This window comes from Salmo salar, chromosome ssa10 (genome assembly GCF_905237065.1).
Source record: "Salmo salar chromosome ssa10, Ssal_v3.1, whole genome shotgun sequence".
Classification (NCBI taxonomy): domain Eukaryota; kingdom Metazoa; phylum Chordata; class Actinopteri; order Salmoniformes; family Salmonidae; genus Salmo; species Salmo salar.
In genome coordinates this window covers 113,957,073-113,984,307 of record NC_059451.1, presented here as the reverse complement: position 1 = coordinate 113,984,307, position 27,235 = coordinate 113,957,073, and the positions used below count along the sequence as shown (strand labels likewise).

At 44.0% G+C, this 27,235-nt stretch overlaps 2 protein-coding genes across 2 annotated transcripts; both read right to left on the bottom strand.

Moving 5' to 3' along the window:
- Window positions 1-816: 816 nt before the first annotated feature.
- Window positions 817-3,426, bottom strand: LOC106561629 (aldo-keto reductase family 1 member B15-like). The gene is made up of 6 exons (XM_045688755.1): window positions 3,421-3,426; window positions 3,020-3,091; window positions 2,860-2,913; window positions 1,217-1,323; window positions 1,032-1,113; window positions 817-912 (listed from the first exon to the last, which is right to left on the bottom strand). The coding sequence occupies exons 1-6, from the start codon at window positions 3,424-3,426 to the stop codon at window positions 817-819; spliced, it is 417 nt and encodes a 138-aa protein (XP_045544711.1).
- Window positions 3,427-5,781: 2,355 nt separating this feature from the next.
- On the bottom strand, window positions 5,782-27,129 carry smc1b (structural maintenance of chromosomes 1B). Its single transcript, XM_014125717.2, has 25 exons — window positions 26,936-27,129; window positions 26,542-26,730; window positions 24,939-25,051; window positions 24,572-24,775; window positions 23,851-24,089; window positions 23,511-23,769; window positions 22,811-22,951; window positions 22,657-22,739; window positions 16,948-17,155; window positions 16,454-16,639; window positions 16,054-16,239; window positions 15,707-15,853; window positions 15,155-15,292; window positions 14,753-14,869; window positions 13,889-13,995; window positions 11,996-12,137; window positions 11,659-11,804; window positions 11,296-11,449; window positions 10,794-10,898; window positions 10,477-10,630; window positions 9,856-10,010; window positions 7,526-7,677; window positions 7,194-7,263; window positions 6,994-7,104; window positions 5,782-6,778 (listed from the first exon to the last, which is right to left on the bottom strand). The coding sequence occupies exons 1-25, from the start codon at window positions 27,042-27,044 to the stop codon at window positions 6,683-6,685; spliced, it is 3,711 nt and encodes a 1,236-aa protein (XP_013981192.1). The 5' UTR covers window positions 27,045-27,129; the 3' UTR covers window positions 5,782-6,682.
- Between the last annotated feature and the right edge of the window lie 106 nt (window positions 27,130-27,235).

Here is a 27,235-nt window from a genome sequence, read left to right as displayed (position 1 = left end):
GTTGGTAGAGCATGGTGTTTGCAACGCCAGCATGGTGTGTGCAACGCCAGGGTTGTGGGTTCAATTCCCACGGGTGGCCAGTACATAAAAAAAAATACATGAAATTAAATGTACGCATTCACTACTGTAAGTCGCTCTGGATAAGAGCGTCAGCTAAATGACTAAAATGTAAAATGTTATGGCTCAGCAACGGTTTCAGATGGAAGACCGACCACAATAAGCAACTCAGTAGATTTACTAAGTGAGAATGTTTCTGTTTTATTCTCACAAATACTAATCTGTGTTCATTAAATATTTAGTGTTAAATTAGCTATGAGACCATGAAATGAGAACAACAGTGACAATAACAACAATCTTTGAGAATCTTAAATTATAGGCCAGGCTATATGAATGTTTTCTGCAACATGTTATGCATACAATTTATGTACTAGATATTGTTCTTGTGATTATAATGAATATAAATAATTCAATATGATTGACAGCACATGGGAGGGTCCTCCATCCATATTAAGATGAGGTAGAATGTGATCTGTAATGGAGTGAAGCTGGAGACTTCAAAGGCGGGTATACCTGCCTCTTCAAATTCAGCACTGAAGGGGATAGTCTTTGTGCTTCGGCCCCCTATGGGAAACAAACATTACTGTAAACATCATCTTTCATGTCTTTGCATCCTCTCACAATGGACGAGTTCCTTTTGCGTCACCCTGTTTCCTGGGCAGGTGGAGATTTCACTTCAGGACCAATGGAATGGTCTTAAATGCGCAAACTCCACCCAACCGGGCACCAGGCGATGCAAAACGAACTCACCCAATCATTCTAATGTACCTGGAGGTTGTCCAGGTACATGTGTTGGGGCGTGGTTGATTTTGGAATTACACACACTTCCCTTTGGACCAGAAAACGAAGCAGCACCTAATAGGATGGGCCCATGATGAGATTAAGGGATAACACAGAGCAAGGTCCATAGACCCTTTACCCATTTTCTCTATGTAGCTAACAGTTAGACTATGTTACTGTGGCTCTCACTTTACCTGAGATATAGTCCTCTGGTGCTTCTCAGCTATGTTCTTGATGTTTGGATCTTGAAATAAACAGAGTTTGTCTGGTTTGACCCTAATACAAGAACATCAGATCAGACAGTTACCGTAGAAACGTACAAATAATGTGTGTGTGTGTGCTACATTTCCCTCCATGTGTCTATCAGTGTGTTGTTTACCATGGCCTGGTAGGTAACCCCAGGGGGCTGTATGCTGTGACAGTGATGCCTTGGGAGTGACAATAGTTGATCAGCTTCTCCTGGGACAGATATGGGTTGCACTCAATCTGGTCAGAGTAGACAGGGTGTAACGATGTGCGCTGAGAGTCGGGAAGCAAGTTCAGGGAGTGAGTGATTTAATCAAAAAATTAAACTGAAACTAACTATGACGCCTCAGGAAGTAACCAAAGGGAGTGACATATATAGGGCAGGTAATCAAGGAGGTGATGGAGTCCAGTTGAGTGTCATAATGCGCTGATGCACGTAACGATGGTGACAGGTGTGCGCCATAACGAGCAGCCTGGTGACCTACAGGCCATAGAGGGAGGACACGTGACACAGGGACATACAACGATGTCATAAGAAACACTCAACCACGGAGTTAAATAAAATAAATATTATGATTTCACCCATCTATTAGAAATGTTACCATGCGTTTGTTCACAGCACAGGTGTGTTTGCGAGTGGAAAATGTCACTCGTAGCCTACTACAGTACATGTTTATTTGTTTTATTTTGACCTTTTATCCCTTTTTCTCCACAATTTGGTGATATCCAATTGGTAGTTACAGTCTTGTCCCATCGCTGTAACTCCCATATTGACTCGGGAGAGGCGAAGGTCGAGAGCCATGCGTCCTCTGAAACACAACCCTGCCAAGCCGCACTGCTTCTTGACACACTGCTCGCTTAAGCCGGAAGCCAGCTGCGCCAATGTGTCGGAGGAAACACTGTAAAGCTGGCTACCTAAGTCAGCGTGCATGCACCCGCCACAAGGAGTCGCTAGAGCGCGATGGGACAAGGACATCCCGGCCGGCCAAACCCTCCCCTAACCTGGACGACGCTGGGCCAATTGTGCACTGCCTCATGGGTCTCTCGATCCCAGGCGACACAGCCTGGGATCGAACCCGGGTCTGTAGTGACGTTACGCCACTCGGGAGGCAGCCTACTACATAAGTTATAGTATGGTTACATGCACACACTAATGCGATTATTGTAGATAATCAGATTAATATAATAGTTGGATTGAAAAGTTTACATTCTTTGCAAGAAGACATATTTCCCTAATAATCCTGAAACATCTGAAAATTAGGCTACTCTGATAAATGCAGAAAATCGCCAATCAAAATAAATTGTTCTACCACAGCAACCCTGTTATTTTTGGGAAGAATATTGGATTCTAAGTTTGTATGTGAAAACTAATTCTAAGGTGCATACATTCAGTTGTTCCGAACTCACTTCACTCGTGCTAAAGAGGGAGGCTCGCTCGGTTGGTGCTAGCACATGCGTAGATCAAATACACAGCTGGAACGCTGATGAAGGTGTTTACATGTCCTAGTAATTCTAAAGGTTGCTCAGAAAACCAGGTGTTTTAAGCGGTGTATGCTTACTTCGATTTTGACCTTTCTGCCAATTAAGATAAGCACACTAAGGTGTTTACATGACTTTTGCATAATCTGCATTCTGCCATAATCAGTTTAATATTGAATTATTGCTGTGCATGTAAACATACTCAATGACACTGTGATTAACTCTGAATACCTGTTATGTTCTAAAGATCACAAATGCAAAGTGCCATTTTGGGCTGGGAGAGAGGGCAAAGAGCACCTGGTTGTTGGCAGGTTTGTTCTTGAGGCCTGGTTTGTTCAGCTCTTCCATGCCCTGAGAGGCACTGAACAGATATAATACCCAAATGGAAAAGAGTCTGAGTGATGATGTAAAAAAATTACCCAGAAATCGTCTTAATTTAACTTCCTGTCATTCTCACCTCCCAGGTATCCAGGAAACTGGTTTCCACGGCAACAGTGAATCCCTCGCTGTCCACGAGCTCATCCCTAATCTAGAACAAAACAAGTAATGATTGAGTGATGATCAGTGCATATCACGCCCCCAACATTTCATCAAAGTGTGAAAATGTTTTTCTAAATTATGCATGACAAAAAGGGCTGAAGAAATTAAATAAAAATTAAATAAGTGTGAGCAAAATGCATTTGTAAAGGCAAGCCATGCACTATAAGCTTTAAATATAAGCATTACATCAGAACAAAAATGATAATTATTTCTTCAGTTCAAGTGTTTTATTACAATATTTTACAAAAGACAATTGGTGAGGATATTTCAAATACATGTTGAAACAGTTTGCAAGTCAAGACAATAGGGAGAGTTTACCTTCATTCTCATTGGTTTTCGTGGGTGAGGTAGAGGTCTAGATAGTCCAGTTTAAGGTTACTCAGGGTATTCTGGTGGAGAGAGAAGCACAGGAACGGCAATTTGGATTGATTGGGGCTGCATCCACAATGGCCCAGGCCCCCTATATAAGCCACTACTTGCGGCCAGCTCAGACAGTAGTGCACTATGGGTTATAGGGAATAGAGTGCCATTCGGTGACATAGCCTGGGAAACACTCAAGTAGGCTACTACACATCACCTGAAAGATTCTATGGAATAACAGTATTCACAATTTGACAATCACTTCCATCAATTCTCTCACACACAGTATGCTATGAATGAGTGTGACATTTGAGGCAGCACCTTGCTGAACGAACAGCTCCTCTCTCTTTACATACCCTCCTGGATCATAGCCTGGATGCCCTTTCCCACCTCAGCCTCATTCTGGTAGAGGAAAGCCCCGTCAATGAGTCTGTAGCCAGCAGATGGCAGCCTTTACTGCCTCTCCTACTTTTGCTGGAGGAGACTAAGACACAGAAGGACCAGTAAAAAGCTTAGTTTGGGTGAAGTACATTTTTGATTCAATGCATAATTAAGGAGATTATCATCCATTATTTCCTATGATGACTTTGAGTTTACTGATGGAATTTGACCCCTATTTAACCTGCCAGTAAATATGTAAGTCCAAGGGGGTTTACACTGAAAAATGAATGTATTCAAGCACAATGTTTCATGATATATACTGCTCTAAAAAATAAAGGGAACACTTAAACAACACATCCTAGATCTGAATGAAAGAAATCATCTTTTTAAATACTTTTTTCTTCACATAGTTGAATGTGCTGACAACAAAATCACACAAAAATAATCAATGGAAATCCAATTTATCAACCCATGGAGGTCTGGATTTGGAGTCACACTCAAAATTAAAGTGGAAAACCACACTACAGGCTGATCCAACTTTGATGTAATGTCCTTAAAACAAGTCAAAATGAGGCTCAGAAGTGTGTGTGTGGCCACGTGCCTGTATGACCTCCCTACACGCCTGGGCATGCTCCTGATGAGGTGGCGGATGGTCTCCTGAGGGATCTCCTCCCAGACCTGGACTAAAGCATCCGCCAACTCCTGGACAGTCTGTGGTGCAACGTGGCGTTGGTGGATGGAGCGAGACATGATGTCCCAGATGTGCTCAATTGGATTCAGGTCTGGGGAACGGGTGGGCCAGTCCATAGCATCAATGCCTTTCTCTTGCAGGAACTGCTGACACACTCCAGCCACATGAGGTCTAGCATTGTCTTGCATTAGGAGGAACCCAGGGCCAACCGCACCAGCATATGGTCTCACAAGGGGTCTGAGGATCTCATCTCGGTACCTAATGGCAGTCAGGCTACCTCTGGCGAGCACATGGAGGGCTGTGCGGCCCCCCAAAGAAATGCCACCCCACACCATGACTGACCCACCGCCAAACCGGTCATGCTGGAGGATGTTGCAGGCAGCAGAACGTTCTCCACGGCATCTCCAAACTGTCACATGTGCTCAGTGTGAACCTGCTTTCATCTGTGAAGAGCACAGGGTGCCAGTGGCGAATTTGCCAATCTTGGTGTTCTCTGGCAAATGCCAAACGTCCTGCACGGTGTTGGGCTGTAAGCACAACCCCCACCTGTGGACGTCGGGCCCTCATGGAGTCTGTTTCTGACCGTTTGAGCAGACACATGCACATTTGTGGCCTGCTGGAGGTCATTTTGCAGGACTCTGGCAGTGCTTCTCCTGCTCCTCCTTGCACAAAGGCGGAGGTAGCGGTCCTGCTGCTGGGTTGTTGCCCTCCTCCACGTCTCCTGATGTACTGGCCTGTCTCCTGGTAGCGCCTCCATGCTCTGGACACTACGCTGACAGACACAGCAAACCTTCTTGCCACAGCTCGCATTGATGTGCCATCCTGGATGAGCTGCACTACCTGAGCCACTTGTGTGGGTTGTAGACTCAGTCTCATGCTACCACTAGAGTGAAAGCACCGCCAGCATTCCAAAGTGACCAAAACATCAGCCAGGAAGCATAGGAACTGAGAAGTGGTCCACCTGCAGAACCACTCCTTTATTGGGGGTGTCTTGCTAATTGCCTATAATTTCCACCTGTTGTCTATTCCATTTGCACAACAGCATGTGAAATTTATTGTCAATCAGTGTTGCTTCCTAAGTGGACAGTTTGATTTCACAGAAGTGTGATTGACTTGGAGTTACATTGTGTTGTTTAAGTGTTCCCTTTATTTTTTTGAGCAGTGTATATTTGCCTTCAAGTATTTAAAAAAAAAGAGTACTAATGTTACTTTCCCCACTACAACAAAATAAACATTTAAATACAAGTAATTTTGTCCTTTGAACATTCTTATGGAGGACTGCTTCTACTGGGGATTGCCAGTATGGGTGAACGGTGGCTTCAAAGACTCTCAGTGGCCTATACATTGCATCAGAAATCCAGGGTTTGTATACATAATTGTTTTAAACCTAACCTTAACCACACTGCTAACCTTATGCCTAACCCTAAATTAAGACCAAAAAGCACATTTTTGTCTTCATGAATTATTACCATCTAGCCAATTTTGACTGTGGATGTGGTATATAGTGGAAACCCAAATTCAGCTGAAAACAGCAGTCAGTCGGGGCATGTGAAGGTTCAGCCAAACCTCTTCTGCATGTTTAAAGTAGGCTGGTTTTTACATTTAAAAAAATGGTTGTAATCAAAAGTCCTCATTGACTTGTAATAATATGGTATATTTGAAAATCCTTGTTACAGCTCATAAACTGACACACTGCTGCCACCTGTTATCCACTATTCACATTGCACAATGCCATTTGATCTGTGATTACTGGGATTTTGGGTTGTAATGATGAATAGATAATTCAGTCCAAAAGAACACAAAGACAATATAAAGAGGAAACGATTTATATTAAATATAAAGTAAACCAGTGAACAATGAAATCGAACCCTGGTATATTAAAACGCTTCAAGCTAAACAATGATAGAAAAGTATTGAGGGAATACAACATGCTCAAACCTCCAGAATAAAAATCTACATAACGATAAGCAATATATTAACATTAATAAACAAACATTTTAGATGAATGCTTTTGGCAATCAATTGAAGATTGGTTTAGTACTATCCCAAGAGAAACAGGAAATCAGCTGTCAGGGTCTATCACATCAGGCCAATACAGTATATCTTTGATTGTTCTTTCTTTCTTTCTTTCTTTCTTTCTTTCTTTCTTTACATCTCCTTCTCTCTCTCTGTTCCGTTCTCTTCATTCAGCGGATAGGGACTTAGGTCCAGCGTCAGCATGCGGCTGAACATGCACTCGTTAAACTGAGAGAAAAAGAAAGACAGTTAAGTCACAGGGACTGATATCCTCGCCTCCTTCTCAAGACACATTGGAGGAAAGCAACCTAGGTTCTTCTTCTCTGATGTTTTGGGAAGAAGGCAAGGAGAGACGATACGAGGAAAGACACACTGAGAAAGAGGCAGCAGAACCAGGCCGCGAGAGAAAGATGGTCTGGAATAAAGGTGTTTTTGTACTGTACCTCAGGGTAGACCCCCAGCAGAGCGTCAGCTCTAGAGTAGAACTCCTCCTTCAGAGAGATGACGATGATCTGGAGGCTCTCTCTCGACTGCTCCCTGATAAAGCTGGTCACCTGCATCCACAGAGAGACAGACAGGTCAGCCATATTGCCATATTCGTAGCTACAGCCCATATTTAATCACAATTAAAATGTCAACTTGCTTTGCCAATATTGGTGTTGTCCAGGGCTGCATCAACCTCATCCAGGACAAAGAACGGAGCTGGACGGAAGCTGATTGAGAAAACACAAACATCAGACAGTGGTTCAATGCTGTATACTGACAGGCATATCTCATGTCTGCTGTGTGTGTTAGCTGTGTAAAGCCAACACCAAAGCAGCGATGGCCTTCTCTCCTCCAGACAGGCTGTCCACAGCCATGAACTTCTCTCTCTCACCTGTGTATGGCGAAACCAGAGCCAGGGCACCGATGGCCTTCTCTCCTCCAGCCTGGCTGTCCATGGCCATGAACCTCTTCTCTTTCTCTCTCTCTCACCTGTGTATTGCGAACACCAGAGCCAGGGCAGCGATGGCCTTCTCTCCTCCAGACAGGTTGTCCATGGCCATGAAGCGTTTCCCAGGAGCAATACAGTTGTAATTGATGCCATCCAGGTAGGGCTCATCCGGGTTCTCAGCACTCAGAATGGCCTGGAGGGAGCAGCACACATTCAGGCATATACACACCCGTACATTACACCAGGGTTCGTACAAACAGTGGCAAGTCAAATTCAAGGACTTTCAAAGACTTTTTCAAGCATTAATATTTATTTTCAAGAACCATCCATTTGTAATAGTTACCACCAGATGGCAGTATATCGCCACAACCTCATGAAAAAAACGAACTAACTTACTAGTCATCACTACCTTACAAGTTCTACTCAATAATACGTGTTTCACTACTTATTTATTACTTACAGGAGTGGTAAGTCAGTACTAATGGTGTTGTAATTTGAGTAGTGATGAGCAGAGTTTTGGGACATGCCTACTGGTGAACACACATGTCCTATTCACATTACTACACAATTCCAACTTAATGACTGTTTTTATTGGCCATTTGGGAATCTACTACTTAATAGCTACAAAAAAGCATCTTGCTTCTGACTGGGAGCTTTAGTGTCACCGGTCGGGAGAAGGGCGAGTGGGCAGTGAGGAAAACGGCATGTGATCAGCCACCAGAATGGCAGGAGCACGGCTGCCGCTTGAATGTCGCAGGCACCCTGTGAATTAGGCAATTGCCAAAAAACCTCCATAATGTATAAGTGGTGCCAGCGCAGGAAACAGTTTTGTCTTTCCCCCTTCATGTGGCACTTCAGGGCCGATTCACCCATGCTCGCAACGTCAAACCTAGACGCATTTTTCACATTACATGGTGTGGATTGGTTGGTTTCAGTAATGTAGTGGTAAATAAAGGTGGGTAAACTACCAGTACCTGTCAACATTTTGGACACACTTACTCATTCAAAGGTTTTTCTGTATTTTTATTATTTCCTCATTGTAGAATAATAGTGAAGACATCAAAACTATGAAATAACACATATGGAATCATGTAGTAACCAAAAAAGTGTTAAACAAATACAAATATATTTAAAATTCTTCAAAGTAGCCACCCTTTGGCTTGATGACAGCTTTGCACACGCTTGGCATTCTCTCAACCAGCTTCACCTGGAATGCTTTTTCAACAGTCTTGAAGGAGTTCCCACATATGCTGAGCACTTGTTGGCTGCTTTTCCTTCACTCTGCTGTCCAACTCATCCCAAACCACCTCAGTTGGGTTGAGGTCAGGTGATTGTGGAGGCCAGGTCATCTGATGCAGCACTCCATCACTCTCCTTCTTGGTCAAATAGCCCTTACACAGCCTGGAGGTGTGTTGGGTCATTGTCCTCTTGAAAAATAAATGATAGTCCCACTCAGCACAAACCAGATGGGATTGCGTATCGCTGCAGAACGCTGTGGTAGCCATGCTGGTTAAGTGTGCCTTGAATTCTAAATAAATCACTGACAGTGTCAACTGCAAGCACCCTCACATCACACCTCCTCCTCCATGCTTCACGGTGGGAACCAAACATGCAGAGATCATCCGTTCACCTACTGCGTCTTACAAAGACACAGCGGTTGGAAGCAAAAATCTCAAATTTGGACTCGTCAGACCAAAGGACAGATTTCCACCGGTCTAATGTCCATTGCTTGTGTTTCTTGGCCAAAGCAAGTCTCTTCTTATCGTTAGTGTGATAAATAAAAGATCCCAGAGATGTTCCATAAGCACAAAAGGCAGGATTGTATCTACATTTGCCCGGCATTTTAGCTATCAATGTGACGTTTGGCGGTGCCTAATCAGTCAGTTCTGTACCTGCCTGGCTCAGAGGCAGTGTGGGTGGAATGAGTGAGCTCGCCTGGCAACCACAGCGCCAAACACATGAAGAAATACAACTTGGTAGTCTACCTGGAAATTAATTTGGAAGACCAATACATTTTTCTGATATTTTTCAGAAATGTATTTGTTCATGTTCTCCTCTCATTTGAATTGAAGTACTTTTGGAGTACCTACTTGAGAAAATGTCAGATTTTCAAGGTACTCTAGTACTTGAATTTCAGAGTGCCAAATGGAAGTACTTTAAGCACCTCAAGCACCTTTTGCAAACCCTGTTACACACACACACACACATTACAAACACTACACATACTACACACCACAAACCTGATAAGTGTGTCTATTACACAGTAGTATGAAGATTGCTTTCAGGTGTGTAACAGGTGTGTGTGTGTGTGTGTGTGTGTGTGTGTGTGTGTGTGTGTGCAAGTGTTTCTGTATGAGTAAAGCCTTCACACCTGAGCGCTGGTGTTCCGGCACAGTTGTTTGTAGATCTGGTCGATGACGACAGAGACGTGTTCAAAGCACTGACTGAAGAGTCTGAAGCGTTTGGCTTTAACCTGCTCAAACTCCTGGTTACTCCTTCTGGCTGCCTTGGTGCTGGCATCAAACGCTGGAGCACACAGAGGGAGACAGAGGCAATCAGATAAACATCATTCAGCCATACAGATATGTATTGCAACATGAACTTTGTTAAGGGACCACAACTGAAAAAAAGTTATTAACTTTATTGTGTTATCCCTGTCAAGTTTTTTAAATGTATGGAACCTCACTGAATATGGCTTTTTTTTAACTGGCTATTTAAAATGTATAAGTCAATCAAAGATCTGTAGGCACTAAAAAGTTAGGTTTTGCTGTGGTATTGGGAGAACAAATGCTGCAATGCATTTGAAATATGCTGCTCTAGCATCTTAAAAGTTTGTCACTAAAACCTGTTTTCTCTGGGTTTTAACTTTTTAGGGCCCTCAATGGGTTCCCACAATACACTCACCAAGACAAGTTAAGCGACAGCGTTTGTGTATTGAGGTGTGTCTGCACTATATAGTTGGTGTATTGAGGTGTGTTTCTGCACTTTGTACCGTCCACCACCCCCTGAAATTTGTCCTTGACCTCCCTCATTTTCTCCAGGGCTTTAAGGTTGGGGGCTGTGGAGCGCTGTAGGACCCCCTCTAGAGAGGACACTGTCTCCTTAAGACGCTCTACCTGGGGGTCCACCTCCTCCCCTGCAAGATCCTGTTGGACATAAAGACACACACACGTTTGGACAGCATAACGTAAGATACATAACTGTCCTCTAGGGTGAATACAGTACATTAACTGTATGATAGTGATCAGTTTTTAAAGCTAAGAGACAAGAAGGGATACTATAGATTGATGATTGATTAATGAGGTCTACCTTCAGCTCAGCTCCCAGGCCAGAGTAGTCGATGACCATCAGCGCCTCTCTCTCGTAGATGTCCATAGTGGTGCAGGTGCTCTCTGTGAGTGACTCTGAGTCCAGCTGACAAGGCCAGATCAGTCAATCAGACGTAAGAGAGATAGAACTTTATTCTCCCCCGATAGTGAATTTGACTTACACATATGAGAGGTAAACAACTGTACATCCAAGTACACAATACACATTCAGTACATGAAAGGAGAACGTGAACACAGCCCGTCATCTGGGCAGGTCCTGTATTCTACAGCCCTACTGCACACTACCCTGGTCTATGCCCCCCCCCCACACTCTGATAGTGGGGGCTACTGAGGGGAGGAAAGCTCATAATAAAGGCTGGAATAGAGCAAATGGAACGGCATCAAACACATAAAAAACATTTATTTCGCTCCAGCCATTACGACGAGCCCGTATTCCCCAATTAATGTGCCACCAACCTCCTGTGGTCTCTAGTCTGTCCTACCTGCACCTCACTGATCTCATCCAAGCTGCCAGACAGCAGCGTGATGGGCAGGCCCTGGATCTTACAACCTAGCAGCAAGTTGTGTTTCCAGATCCTCAACTGCTCCAGGGCTGTCTCAGCTGAGATAACCTCCCTCTGCAGCTTCACCAGCTCTCTGGTGGGGAGAAGGGTTAGACACGGAGAGGGGACAGAGAAAGGAAGAAGAGAAGGGGGAGGAAGATACAGAGAATGAAGAGGGATAGGGCGGAGAGAGGAGAAGATCAGCTTTTAGAGAGGGCGATGAGACCAGTGAAGTGAACCGGCAATCAATTTGATACACTGGACAAAAATAACTGACAGCAGAACAGCCACAGTTAGAAGTACCTGGAGCTCTCCTGAAGGCTCTTCATCGTTTGGTCCACCTGGGCCTTGGAGTCAGAAGCCTGGGTCTTCTTCCCCAGCAGATGATTCTTCAGATCCAACACTTTAGATTGACTCTCTTCCATCACCACCAGCAGCTTCTCCTCTTCCTAGCGGAGACATAAGAGAACACAACACAACACTGGGATTACATTCTGTGTGATTTTAGAGGAGCGACTTGAGAAGCTGATGGGAAAAGGGAAGGAAGGGAGGTATGAAGGGACAAGAAAGGAGGATGAAAGGAGATAACATGAGGGAAGTTGAGAAAAGGAGAGAATGGATGAGAGGAGGTATGTTTTGCCTGCTTCTGTTCTTCCACTCTGCTCTGCTCCTTGGCGATGGTCTCCTCTAGTTTCTTCATCTTCTTCCTCTGCTGCTCCAGCTGACCCTGTTCGTACTCCAACTGGGCCTTCAGACATGTCCGCTGAGAGTCAAACTCCATCCTGGGAGAGGGGTGGGAAAAGAGAGGGGGGTTGATTACACTCAGGCAGTGACAGAAAAGAGATGTGGGAGAGGAGATGGCCAGAAAAAATATAATATTCGCGAACAATATACAGTGCATTCGGAAAGTATTCAGACCCCTTGACTTTTGCCACATTTTGTTACGCCTTATTCTAAAATTGATTAAATTACTTTTATCCTCATCAATCTACATACAAAAAACAGAAATACCTTATTTACATAAGAATTCAGACCCTTTGCTATGACTCGAAATTGAGCTAATTTTCATCCTGTTTCCATTGATCATCCTTGAGATGTTTCTACAACACGATTGGAGTCCACCTGTGGTAAATTCAATTGATTGGACATGATTTGGAAAGGCACACACCTGTCTATAGAAGGACCCACAGTTGACAGTGCATGTCAGAGCAAAACCAAGCCATGAGGTCGAAGGAATTGTCCACAGAGGTCAGAGACAGGATTGTGTCTAGGCACAGAACTGGAGAAGGGTACCAAAAAATGTCTGCAGCATTGAAGGTCCCCAAGAACAAACTCCATTCTTAAATGGAAGAAGTTTGGAACCACCAAGACTCTTCCTAGAGCTGGCCGCCCAGCAAACTGAGCAATTGAGGCAGAAGGGCCTTGGTCAGGGAGGTGACCAAGAACCCAATGGTCACTCTGACAGAGCTCCAGAGTTCCACTGTGGAGATGGAAGAATTTTCCAGAAGAACAACCATCTCTGCAGCACTCCACCAATCAGGCCGTTATGGTAGAATGGCCAGACATAAGTCACTCCTCAGTAAAAGGTACATGACAGCCCGCTTGGAGTTTGCCAAAAGGCATCTAAAGGACTCTCAGACCATGAGAAACAAGATTCTCTGATCTGATAAAACCAAGATTGAACTCTTTGGCCTGACTGCCAAGTGTCACGTAAGGAGGAAACCTGGCTCCATCCATACGGTGAAGCATGGTGGTGGTACTATCATGCTCTGGGGCTGTTTTTCAGCGACAGGGACTGGGCAACTAGTCAAGACCGAGGGAAAGATGAACGGGGTAAAGTACAGATATCCTTGATGAAAACCTGCTCCAGAGCACCTAGGACCTCAAACTGGGTTGAAGGTTCACCTTCGAACAGGACAATGACCCTAAGCACACAGCTAAGACAACACAGGAGTGGCTTCGGGACATTTCTCTGAATGTCCTTGAGTGGCCCAGCCACAGCCACAGCCATGACAATTTGATCAAACACCTCTGGAGAGACCTGAAAATAGCTGTGCAGCGACACTCCCCATCCAACCTGACAGCGCTTGAGAGGATCTGCAGAGAAGAATGGGAGAAACTCTCCAAATACAGGCGTGCCAAGCTTGTAGCGTCATACCCAAGAAGACTCAAGGCTGTAATCGCTGCCAAAGGTGCTTTAACAAAGTACTGTGTAAAGGGTCTGAATACTTATGTAGATGTGATTTTTCCGTTTTGTATCTTTAATACATTTGCTAAAATGTCTAAAAACCTGTTTTTGTTTTGTTATTATGGGGTATTGTGTGTAGATTGATGAGGGAAAAAAACCCTTTAATACATTTTAGAATAAGGTTGTAATGTAACAAAATGGGAAAAAGTCAAGGGGTCTGAATACTTTCCGAATGCACTGTACACCGTATAAGAACAAGCATACTGTACAATCAGTCCATATAAACTTGTTAGCATCATTGTTCCATAGACCATATATGTAATGTGGGGAGGTCCAGTCCAATACCGTTTCCTGTCTACATCCTGCTGCTGTTTGAGATGCTCCTGTTCATACTCCCTGATGTTGGCCACTCCTATCTCAGCACAGAAGTCTGAGAACACCACGTCCTCCATCTGAACACAGAACAATAACAACAGCATTACCACTAACCTGGTCCCCAGAGACATAGTAGGCAGAACGTTCCTACTCTAAAGCAGTGACATACTACAACTATTTGGGAGTGCGGCAGGTAGCCTAGCGGTTAGAGCGTTTGGCCGAGAATCGAAAGGTCACTGGTTCGAATCTCCAAGCCAACAACGTGAAAAATCTGTTGATGTGATCTTGATCCACGGTACGTTGTTCCTGTAAATCTCTCTGGATAAGAGTGTCTGCTAAACGATGTAAAAGTATAGTCCCATGTGGCTCAGTTGGTAGAGCATGGCACTTCCCACTCCAGGGCTGTGGGTTGAATTCAACATGTGTCTAATTTCTTTTACTCCAACAAGAGCATAGTAGGCCATCAACAGTTTTTCAGAATATCAAGTCTGTAGTGATGTTTTCAAGTTTTGAAAATGTATGCACTCACGACTGTCTCTCTGGATAAGAGTGTCTGCTAATTGATGTAAAACCTTTGTGTTGTTTGTGTTAGCTATGACACGCCACTAATAACAGGTGTCTGCTATTTAGCGGATGCTCTTATCCAAAGCGACTTACAATAGAAATTAGAGTTAAGTGCCTTGCTCAAGGGCGTATCGACAGTTTTTTCCCCCTTAGCCGTCTCAGGAATTCAAACCAGCAACCTTTTGGTTACCAGCCCAATGCTTTTAACCGCTAGGCTACCTGCCAATTTAGACATTATTCTAAATAGTCTTGGCAGCAGTGCGTCCTGACCTGGTTGATCCTGTCTTGGAGCTTCTTCATCTCCAGCTCCTTGACCTCCATGTTCTCTTTCTGCATCTCCAGCTGAGACTCCACGTTGGCCAGCTCAGCCTCCAGGCGAGACATCTCCTAAAGGGAGAGACATGCAAGTTGTCAAGACATGAGATGTGCGCGACATGGGCCACAGATTGAGAAAACTCAACTGTAAGTCTCTCAATACTGTAAGTGCATACATTTTCAAAACTCAAAAACATCACCTAAGACTTGATAAGCTGAAAAACTGTTGATGGCTTACTATGCTCTTGTTGGAGTAAAAATAAGTAGACACATGTTGAATTCAAGTAGAAGTGGTGGTTTGCAGATGGTGTAGTCAGAGTAAGTTACAGCCACAGTAACAGTGTTAGTGTAGTTTACCGCGTGGCAGTTGGGAATGCTCTTCTTCCAGAGGGTGTCCAGTTCAGTGCGGGAGTACTTCAGACGGGTCTGAACCCCCTGAGCCTGAGACTGGATCTGTTTCAGCTCAGGCTCCTTACGCTTCAGCTTCACCAGACCCTGTCACATGACACAGGAAGTGGAAATAAAGGACTGTCTCAGATAATCTTCCCCTTCAAATTGGTCAGAAAAACTACACTCCTTGAGGCAGGGAGAATAAGTTAACAGTTTAGCAGTGCATATCCCAGAATTTATTTTATCTTTATTTAACTAGGCAAGTCAGTTAAGAACAAATTCTTATTTTCAATGACGGCCTCAGAACAGCAGGTTAACTGCCTGTTCAGGGGCAGAACAACAGATTTGTACCTAGTCTGCTCGGGGATTTCAACTTGCAACCTTTCGGTTATTAGTCCAACACTCTAACCACTAGGCTACCCTGCCGCCCCGAATCAAGACTTACAATAATAAAAAATGTATTAGATTCCCAGACTTTCAAAATCTAGATTATGAATGTGTGCAAAGACCCAGACTCACACGTAGCTCTGCAGTCAGCTGTTCTTTGAGCTCCTTCAGCTTGGTCATGTCCTTCTCGTCCCAGCGCCGGGCCTTGCTCCGCAGGTGGCTGGAGCCCCCAGAGATCACCCCTGACTTGGAGAACATGGTACCGTCCAGAGCCACCGTCTGGGGGAAAATATCAAGGTGGGTGCTACCACAGTAAAGTGGATGGGGGGGAACTCTGACTGGCTGGCTGGTTGACTGACTAATTGTGCATGTTTGAGATTGTCTACTGTACATTGCAGTCGGACTTTACTGAATTACTGATCTATACATCACCTTGAATCCCATAGCCCTAAAACAAGCTGAATGACTGACTAACTCACCTTGAGTCTTTCAGGCCCGTCGAAGGCGATGGCTCTGGCCTCTTTGAGTGTCTCACAGACCAGAGCGTTGCCACATACAAACTGGATGACTTTCTTCAGCTGAGGAGCAGTGGGGGAACACTGCACCACGTCCACCATCATCTTAGCTCCACGCACCCCACGCAGCCGCTCATTCAGAGGGCTCACCTGGGGAGGGACAGGGAGGTGGGACAGACTCAGTGAGGTTTGTGTGTTGGGTGTGTTAATCAAAGCCTATGTTGTTAGTTTTAGGTAGTTCTGGTTGTCTTTCTCCATCCCCCATCCCTCAGCTTCATAGCAAACGTAGCGGAGCTGCCGTTTTGTTGTTTTTTAAATTAAGGAGTGGGCCTACAAACAATCTCTCCTGGGTCCACTGACTCACATCCAGGTAATCTATGGGTAAGAAGGTTTCTGGTTCGGCCCTCTCCTCCTTGACAAAGCGGATGCAGTCCCGAGCCACCTTCTCTGACGACACTACTATGGCATTCATGTAGCGTCCAAACACCTTGGTGACGGCTAGCTGGTACTTCTTATGGATGGGGCTGCACAGGTCCACCAGACGACCAAACTGGGAAATAGAGGAACAAACACACCCTGGCAGAAATCTTCCTCTGGATACTGACAAAGATCTTGGAAGATCCTACAAGACCTTCAGATAGACCTTACTGGATACTAGTAACAGGATCTTAAAATATCTCAAGATTCTATGAGATCCTAAACAAGATTGCTACCAAGGCAATCCCTACAAGCTCACATTCAAATGACTCAAATAAGGGATGAGGGGGGAGGGGATGCACTATGGAAGATGATATATACCCAATTTGATCCAATAAGGTGTTGGTGGCAGTGAGACAGGGATGTCTAGGGATGTCTCACCAGCGTGTCAGGGTAGAGTCTGCGGAGGTTTTCCAGGACCTCGTTGCGTTGCTGCTGCCTCTTACTCTCCTGGCTGTCCAGCCTGGCGTTCTGCAGCTCTCCCAGTACCTCCCCTAACTCCTGGTTCACCTCCTCCCCCCTCACCCTCCCTCTCTGCAGTTCCGCAGACAGCACCTCCTCCTGCTGACGAGACTCCTCCAGAGAGCTCCTGTTCAGAAGAAAAACACATGCAGTTTGTCACTCTTTTCCCTTCTTACACCCTCCTTTTCTCTCATTTTTTCTCTCTCCCTTTCTCTCTTGCCTTCACTCTCTCCTTTTCTCTCTCTCTCCTTCACTCTCTCTCCTCTCTCTCTCTCTCTCTCTTCTCGCTCTCTCATTCTCTCTCTTTCTCTCAGTAGTTTAGTATGTCAGCACAGCCAAGATAAGCTTTATAAAGAATGGGGTGCTTAACACTGACAAAAGTATTTAAGTAGTGTTCTCCTTCAAAAAATAACAGCAACACACACATACAATAGGGGTGGGTATTGCCAGGGTCCTCACATTACGATATTATCATGATACTTAGATGCCGATACGACATGTATCGTGGTTCTCATGATTCTATCTATTGCGATTCGTTACTGCGGTTTTATTGCAATTTCATGTTCCAAACATATTGCTAACTATATGTCTGCTGCAGATAGACGAGAGAGAGCATTATAAAATTAGTTTGATCAGTCATGGAAATAAGTGTTGAAAACATGTTGATTCATTATTTAAAAAGATGGAGAACACGCTATAGGATAAAAAATAGCTGCGTTTTGGCACCGGTACAGCCGACTAGCGCTACCTAGCAGAAATCTATAAAGAAATTGTCCAAAATACTTTGAAGTCAAAGTATCTATATATCTTCCACAATAATATTGTGATATGTAACTACAGTTGAAGTCAGAAGTTTACATACACTTAGGTTGGAGTCATTAAAACTCGTTTTTCAACCACTCCACAAATATCTTATTAAAAAAAACAATCGTTTTGGCAAGTTGGTTAGGACATCTACTTTAATGCATGACACAAGTAATTTTTCCAACAATTGTTTACAGACAGAATATTTCACTTATAATTCACTGAATCACAATTCCAGTGGGTCAGAAGTTTACATACACTAAGTTGACTGGGCCTTTAAACAGCTTGGAAAATTCCAGAAAATGATCATGACTTTAGAAGCTTCTGATAGGCTAATCATTTGAGTCAATCGGAGGTGTACCTGTGGATGTATTTCAAGGCCTACCTTCAAACTCAGTGCCTCTTTGCTTGACATCATGGGAAAATCTAAATAAATCAGCCAAGTCTGGTTCATCCTTCGGAGCAATTTCCAAATGCCTGAAGGTACCACGTTAATCTGTACGAAGAATAGTACTGTCATGACGTTGGCCTGTGGGTAAGGTTTATGACCCCCCCATAAATACCTTTCTCCCTTCCCTCTCTCTTGACTCTACTGAAGGACTCTTGAATAGCCTTTGTTAAACATAGAGAGTCTGGGAACATCAAACGGTGGGGGGAAAGGAACCATATTTCGGTAATCCAACCAGTGGAGAATATGCGTTGGTACTTAAAGAATATGATGTCAGTTCAGTTGTCATCTGAGACATTCTTATTAATGATAGGATGACGTAAACTGTATCGTAGAAAGTCTACACATTATAGTTATCAGATTCACATGGAATTGCTGTGCAATTTAAATGTTTAAATATGAAACTATTTCTGAAAAGATTAAATGTAATCTTAGCTGCCAAATGAGAGAATTGGGTTTTCATAAGGTTAGAGCTCTGCTCAATCAGTGGCCTGCCCCTGTGAAGAGACATTGGTTATAAACTATGAAACACACCCTTCTCTCCCTCCACTATATAAGCCATTGACGAAAATGTAACCTCCTGTTCCGAGTACGCGAGGCCTGCAGCCTCTGCGTTAAAAGGGCGAATAACTTGCTGTTCCGGGTACATTGGGGCGACGGTCCGATGTCAGAAGGATTCAGATAATAAGCTGTTCCGAGGACGTGAGGACGACGGTTCCACGTTAAAAGAACTAACATGTCAACTACAGAACTAAGCCAACCTCAGCGTGAGCTTTCGTTGCGAATGGTGTGAACTTTGAACTCTTATTCACTACAGAAGTGATACCTCCTAGCCGTTGAGTTAGCAGCGGCCTCTGTAAACGTTGGCTAGGAAAGGACGGACGACGGAACCAGTCTAACACACAACGACGATACTACAACGTATCCAATTTACCACCTGAGACATTCTTCCGAGGACCAGAAGATCTCTGTTGGGCAACATGGCCAGCATCTACGACCAACCTACCGAAGCGCAGCTCAGAGTAAATATTTATTGCATTTTCCTTTTCCAAAAGGGCGGTAATTCAGAATGCATAAGATACTGTATTTACGATAGCATAGCTTTTCCCTTTGTTCCTCAGTCTTCCCTCTCTTTCACTCAAACCCAACCCCCTTTCCTTTGTGTAACCAGCCGTCATGTCGGCTCCGTCCACCAGGGCCGTTTTCTGTATGACATAATTTGCATTCTGTATATATGTAATTCTGTGTGATTAGTTAGGTATTTAGTAAATAAATAATTAAACCAAAGTTTGTATTGCTGATTCAACTTGTTAGCCAGGGTTCGTGAAGATAACCAAGAATTTACAACTTTCAGATGAGACTGAAATAAGGTGACGATTAATATTGACTGCTATTGATGTAAAATATTACTAGGTCTTTAAGAGTTTATTCGGAAGATAACAGCTCTATAAACACTCTTTCGTGGTGCCCTGACTTTCTAGTTAACTACATTTACATGATTAGCTTAATCAGGTAATATTAAATATAGAGAAAGGATTTTATAGAATAGCATGTCATATCACTTAATCCGGCATAGCCAAAGACACGACAGTACGCAAGTATAAACACCATGGGACCACACAGCTGTCATACTGCTCAGGAAGGAGACGCGTTCTGTCTCCTAGAGATGAACGTACTTTGGTGCGAAAAGTGCAAATCAATCCCAGAACAGCAAAAGACCTTGTGAAGATGCTGGAGGAAACAGGTACAAAAGTATCTACAGTGAGGGAAAAAAGTATTTGATCCCCTGCTGATTTTGTACGTTTGCCCACTGACAAAGAAATTATCAGTCTATAATTTTAATGGTAGGTTTATTTGAACAGTGAGAGACAGAATAACAACAAAAAAATCCAGAAAAACACGTCAAAAATGTTATAAAATAATTTGCATTTTAATGAGGGAATTAAGTATTCGACCCCTCTGCAAACCATGACTTAGTACTTGGTGGCAAAACCCTTGTTGGCAATCACAGAGGTCAGATGTTTCTTGTAGTTGGCCACCAGCTTTGCACACATCTCAGGAGGGATTTTGTCCCACTCCTCTTTGCAGATCTTCTCCAAGTCATTAAGGTTTCGAGGCTGACGTTTGGCAACTCAAACCTTCAGCTCCCTCCACAGATTTTCTATGGGATTAAGGTCTGGAGACTGGCTAGGCCACTCCAGGACCTTAATGTGCTTCTTCTTGAGCCACTCCTTTGTTGCCTTGGCTGTGTGTTTTGGGTCATTGTCATGCTGGAATACCCATCCACGACCCATTTTCAATGCCCTGGCTGAGGGAAGGAGGTTCTCACCCAAGATTTGACGGTACATGGCCCCGTACATCGTCCCTTTGATGTGGTGGAGTTGTCCTGTCCCCTTAGCAGAAAAACACCCCCAACGCATAATGTTTCCACCTCCATGTTTGACGGTGGGGATGGTGTTCTGGGGTCATAGGCAGCATTCCTGCTCCTCCAAACACGGCGAGTTGAGTTGATGCCAAAGAACTCCATTTTGGTCTCATCTGACCACAACACTTTCACTCAGTTGTCCTCTGAATGATTCAGATGTTTATTGGCAAACTTCAGACGGGTATGTATATGTGCTTTCTTGAGCAGGGGGACCTTGCGGGCGCTGCAGCATTTCAGTCCTTCACGGCGTAGTGTGTTACCAATTGTTTTCTTGGTGACTATGGTCCCAGCTGCCTTGAGATCATTGACAAGATCCTCCCGTGTAGTTCTGGGCTGATTCCTCACCATTCTCATGATCATTGCAACTCCACGAGGTGAGATCTTGCATGGAGCCCCAGGCCGAGGGAGAGTGACAGTTCTTATGTGTTTCTTCCATTTGCGAATAATCGCACCAACTGTTGTCACCTTCTCACCAAACTGCTTGGCGATGGTCTTGTAGCCCATTCCAGCCTTGTGTAGGTCTACAATCTTGTCCCTGTCATCCTTGGAGAGCTCTTTGGTCTTGGCCATGGTGGAGAGTTTGGAATCTGATTGATTGATTGCTTCTGTGGACAGGTGTCTTTTATACAGGTAACAAGCTGAAATTAGGAGCACTCCCTTTAAGAGTGTGCACCTAATCTCAGCTCGTTACCTGTATAAAAGACACCTGCGAGCCAGAAATCTTTCTTATTGAGAGGGGGTCAAATACTTATTTCCCTCATTAAAATGCTAATCAATTTATAACATTTTTGACATGGATTTTTCTGGATTTTTTTGTTGTTAATCTGTCTCTCACTGTTCAAATAAACCTACCATTAAAATTATAGACTGATAATTTCTTTGTCAGTGGGCAAATGTACAAAATCAGCAGGGGATCAAATACTTTTTTCCCTCACTGTATATCCACAGTAAAACAAGTCCTATATCGACATAACCTGAAATGCCGCTCAGCAAGGAAGAAGCCACTGCTCCAAAACCGCCATAAAAAAGACAGACTACGGTTTGCAACTGCACATGGGGACAAAGATCGTACTTTTTGGAGAAATGTCCTCTGGTCTGATGAAACAAAAATAGAACTGTTTGGCCATAATGACCATCGTTATGTTTGGAGGAAAAAGGGGGAGGCTTGCAAGCCGAAGAACACCATTCCAACCGTGAAGCACGAGGGTGGCAGCATCATGTTGTGGGGGTGCTTTGCTGCAGGAGGGACTGGTGCACTTCACAAAATAGATGGAATCATGGGGTAGGAAAATTATGTGGATATATTGAAGCAACATCTCAAGACATCAGTCATGAAGTTATTATAGCTTGGTCGCAAATGGGTCTTCCAAATGGACAATGACCCCAAGCATACTTCCAAAGTTGTGGCAAAATGCCTTAAGGACAACAAAGTCAAGGCATTGGAGTGGCCATCACAAAACCCTGACCTCAATCCCATAGAAAATCTGTGGGCAGAAGTGAAAAAGCATGTGCAAGCAAGCAGGCCTACAAACCTGACTCAGTTACACCAGCTCTGTCAGGAGGAATGGGACCAAATTCACCCAACTTATTGTGGGAAGCTTGTGGAAGGCTACCCGAAACGTTTGACCCAAGTTAAACAATTTAAAGGCAATGCTACCGAATACTAATTGAGTGCATGTAAACTTCAGACCCACTGGGAATGTGATGAAAGAAATAAAAGCTGAAATAAATCATTCTCTCTACTATTATTCTGACATTTCACATTCTTAAAATAAAGTGGTGATCCTAACTTACCTAAGACGGGGAATTTTTACGAGGATTAATTGTCAGGAATTGTGAAAAACGGAGTTTAAATGTATTTGGCTAATGTGTATGTAAACTTCTGACATCAACTGTATCTATTTTTTCACTCATCAGTAACCAGTAACATACACCACAACACATGACTTACTTGCAGGTGTTGGTGTACTCCTCCAGTTTATCTGCTCTTCTGGTGAAGTCCCCCAGCTGAGTCTGGCTGTGCTTAATGCTTACCTATATACACAGAGAAAGTCAACACCAATTTCTGTTTTCACACACACACACACACACACTCCAGTACCTACCTCCACTTCCTTCTTCCTCCGCTGGTCAAACTCGATTTTCTGGTGGTCAGCCTTGACCTCCCAGTGTATTTTCTCAGCCTGCTGGGACAGGAGGGCCCCCTGCTTCCTGGCCAGCTCCTTCAGCTCCTTATAGCGCTCCAACTAGACACACAGAATATACACACACACACACACACACACACACACACACACACACACACACACACACACACACACACACACACACACACACACACACACACACACACACACACACACACACACACACACACACACACACCTAAACTACACTGAACAAAAATATAAACGCAACATGTAAAGTGTTGGTCCTATATTTCATAAGCTGAAATCCCTGGGTCGCTCCTCTTTTCAGTTCGCTGCAGCTAGCGACTGGAACGAGCTGCAACAAACACTCAAACTGGACAGTTTTATCTCTATCTCTTCATTCAAAGACTCAATCATGGACACTCTTACTGACAGTTGTGGATGCTTCGCGTGATGTATTGTTGTCTCTACCTTCTTGCCTTTGCGCTGTTGTCTGTGCCCAATAATGTTTGTCCCATGTTTTGTTGCTACCATGTTGTTGTCATGTTGTGTTGCTACCATGCTGTGTTGTCATGTGTTGCTGCCATTGTTGCTGCCATGCTATGTTATTGTATAGGTCTCTCTTTATGTTGTGTTATGGTGTCTCTCTTGTTACCTGTTCCTCCTCCAGCTGTATGTCAGCCCCCCGGTCGGTCAACTCCTCCTGGGCATGTCTCTCATAGTCCCTCCAGGCCCTCTCCAGCTCCTGGAGCTCCTGATGGAACTCAGCCAGCTCCTCCTCTTTCTTGGCCCCCATCCTCTGGCCCTTCTCCAGGGCCCCACGGGTATCATCTACCTTCTTTAGGTGGTGGGCCGTATTCACCTTGGCCTTGATGTACTGGGACCGACGCAGGGACAGGGTCTGCTCCTGTCCACTGGGGGAGAGGTTAGTTTAGTTAGTAATAAACACACACACCTCTCTCTACACACACTTCTCCCTCCTGACTGCAACCCACCGGATCTCCTTCTCAATCTGCTGCAGCTCTCTGGTAAAGCGTCCATGTTCTTTCTTCTGGGCCTTGACGCTCTGCTCCCACCCATCCAGTCCTGTCTTCTGACCGGCCACAGCCTCCTGTCTCTTCCTCAGGGTTTTTGACAGGGCACTCAGGCCCTGCTGGTTGTGGTACAGCTGGAGCAGGTTTAGCTGCAGCCTCCCCTGGTTCAAGTCATCCACCAACTCCTGGTACTTCTGGGCCTGGGGGATGAGGACGAAGAGAGGGACAGGGTTATTTTTTAAAATTTATTTTACCTTTATTTAACTAGGCAAGTCAGTTAAGAACAAATTCTTATTTACAATGGCGGCCTACACCGGCCAAACCCGGATGACGCTGGGCCAATTGTGCGCCGCCCTACGGGACTCCCAATCACGGCCAGTTGTGATACAGCCTGGATTTGAACTAGGGTGTTTGTAGTGACACCTCTAGCACTGAGATGCAGTGCCTTAGACCGCTGCACCACTCGGGAGCCTAAGAGCATATACATGAATTTAACAATAAATATTGTGAATTGAAATTCCAAAACTTTTCCATGACTTTTAACCACATTTCCAGATTGTCGTGATGATTTAATGTGACTGGGTAAAAAGCAAGTTGTCATTTACTAACTGTTACGACAGTGTTATGTTAAGTCTTATGACAGATAAATGGAGAATATCCCCTCTCTGTGTTCTTATCCTACCTCCACTTTCTCTGAGGAGACCTGCTTCTTCTCTGCGGTGGCTGTCCTCTTCTTGTTGAAGTGGAACTGCGTGTCTTCTTTAGCCTTCTGCAGAGCCTCCTTCTTCCTGTCATAGTCATCAGACAGCTCCAGAGACTGGCTGATGCGCTCAAACATCTTGGTCCGCTCCTTGGGGTTCTTCATGGCGATGGACTCCACCGCCCCCTGTATGGAGTCGCAGGAAATATAAAACAGAGGTCACTATTAAACTCAGTGCCATTCATTAAATGTACTTTAATGAATGGCACTGTAATTAGCTACATTATGAATTATGATAAAATACTGTCAGTTGTATGTGTGTGTGGGAGGGTGTGGTGTGTTCGCTTACCTGGAATACCAGACAGTTTCTAGCTTTGGTCACAATGCCTATCTTCTCCAGTTCCTCTGTGTACTTGGCAAGGGTGATTTGTCTGCCATTGATGCGATACTCAGAGGAGTCCCCTGGAAGATACACAACATTAGTGCATACAGTACAGTAAAGTAGCTACAATCATTCGTTGAGCTAGTATTTGCATACACTACTGGACCAAATTTTTGCTAAATATTTGCTGAATAAGACAGACCAGGACAGAATATTTGCTGAATAAGACAGACCAGGTCAGAATGAAAAACAACGTTGAAAAGACTTTCCAGACATTGAAGTTAGGTTCTATTTAGGTTCTGAATTAAAGGTGAAAATATGTATTTTCCAGATGTTTAAAATACATATTTTATAGGAAGTTGCAAAGGCGTCTTTTCCAGACATTGAAATCAGGCTCATTTTTGGTTCTGAATGAAAGTTGAAAAGATGTAATTTATAGACGTCTATGTTTGGGCCAAATCAAGGCTGCTCAAAATCAATGTCCGTGAACGTTGAAGTCAAGACCTGTATGGGACCGCCCAAAATCCGTGGATGGGGAAATCAAGGCCGGTCCGGACTGCACCAAAAAAAGACGTCCAAAAGGTTGCTGTCGATCCATGCTTACTGAGATGACTGAAATTGAATTTTAGGAATGCCCATCTATGTGGTATGCCTACCATTTGTAAAACATCCAAAAAAGAAGTCCGGCTTGGACCAAAAAAAGACGTCCAAAAGAGCTTGTGCTTACTGGGGTGTAGCCTACCATGTCAGCCTGCAATGGAATTTTATGAATGCCTATCCATGTAGTAGGCCCAGTTTTTAAAACAGGCTGTTACATTGGCTTTATTAGTCCTTATTCCTGTGACTAATCAATTTGGCTATTTAAGCTCTGAATATCAGCTACCCAACTTCATCAGGAGTTATTGTGAGCTTATTTGCAATGTGTTTACACAACAGGAAATGCAGAAGTGTTTTATTTTTCACTATGATCAACTTGTCAAAAATGGACAGATACAAACTTGAAACCACTCATCATGACAATGGGGTGAAACTCTTGGATAACATTTGTGATTGTCCATTCCATATTGTCCATTTTACTTTGACCTGTCTAGTTTTTAAGATATGTTGTTTGTTAACATGTCAGCGCATTGTTTATTTGACTGGGTGCCATTTAGGTTATGCTATTTGACCGGGGAGAAACTGGTATGATGAAGAAAGTGTCCATCTCATTACACTGTCATACATTTGATCTCCAGCTTGTAGACTACAGAAAAGTCAAAATACTATTTATGTTATATCCTATTTCTGCTATATGATTTATGTAAGATAAATTTTTTAACGGAATGTTGGAGTAGTGCTGCAGCAAAGGGCGGCATCAGCGATCACATTAAAACCCATATGCCACTGGTTGAGAGAAATTGTCATTGTTTTTGGGCAAAATTAGGTGAAGTGTTACTTGTTGTTTTGGGGAGATGCGTCATCAACCCTGCCTAATGAGCGGGCCGGCCGTGGCATGAGTCCACTAGATAACAATGTTTTCTCATATGAAATAAGTCTATAGTCGCTAGCCCTTCGAAGCAATCCAACTCACCCGATATGCTCCTACAGAAGTTGAGCTCCTCTCCGTTGTCGTCGCAGTAGCGCATGGTGACGCTGGCTGTGGTGGACACCGGCCTGCCAATGTGGGCTCCGTGGATGAGGTCCCTGGTGTGCTTCACACGGAGAGTCGCTGCCCGTTCCCCCATCACGAAGCTCAGGGCATCCATCACGTTCGACTTACCTATGGAAAGATGTGTCAAAGTGAAATGCCAGCTAGGTATGTATGATACGTATTATCAGAACTATCATTAACTGTCTGGTATTGCCAGTGAGTACACACCATGCTAAAACGCAGACAGTTTAGTAAGCCACATTTGTTCATTGGAAGCTAACGTTAGCTAGCAAGCAAGTTGATCAAGATAAAACAAAAGTTCAAGAAAACTTACCGGATCCATTTGTGCCAATAATACAGTTAAACCTTTGAAAAGGTCCAATTACTTGCTTCCCTCGCCATGACTTAAAATTATCCACATCCAACTGCTTTAGAAAACCCATTTTGGGTAGCTAGGTAGTCAAACACAATTTCTGTCAGATTTTTCCTCAGAAGAGCGCTGCTTGAGTCGAAGCCTTCTCCTTTGGCGGGAAACACTAGAAGAAAAATGGTCACATGATCAAAACAGAGACCGTTGGTAAATGTTGCTAAATCTACATTAGAATATATCTAAGTTATAATATATGATAATATT

Coding starts and splice junctions, on each gene's coding strand:
- LOC106561629 (XM_045688755.1), bottom strand. Junction 1,114..1,216: donor GGGTTACCTACCAGGCCATG/GTAAACAACACA, acceptor TTCTTGTATTAG/GGTCAAACCAGACAAACTCT. Junction 913..1,031: donor ACCAGAGGACTATATCTCAG/GTAAAGTGAGAG, acceptor CCATCCTATTAG/GTGCTGCTTCGTTTTCTGGT.
- smc1b (XM_014125717.2), bottom strand. CDS start 27,044: ATGGGTTTTCTAAAGCAGTTGGATGTGGATAATTTTAAGTCATGGCGA. Junction 24,090..24,571: donor TCTCCTCAGAGAAAGTGGAG/GTAGGATAAGAA, acceptor CTCATCCCCCAG/GCCCAGAAGTACCAGGAGTT. Junction 14,870..15,154: donor GCATTCCCAACTGCCACGCG/GTAAACTACACT, acceptor CTCTCCCTTTAG/GAGATGTCTCGCCTGGAGGC.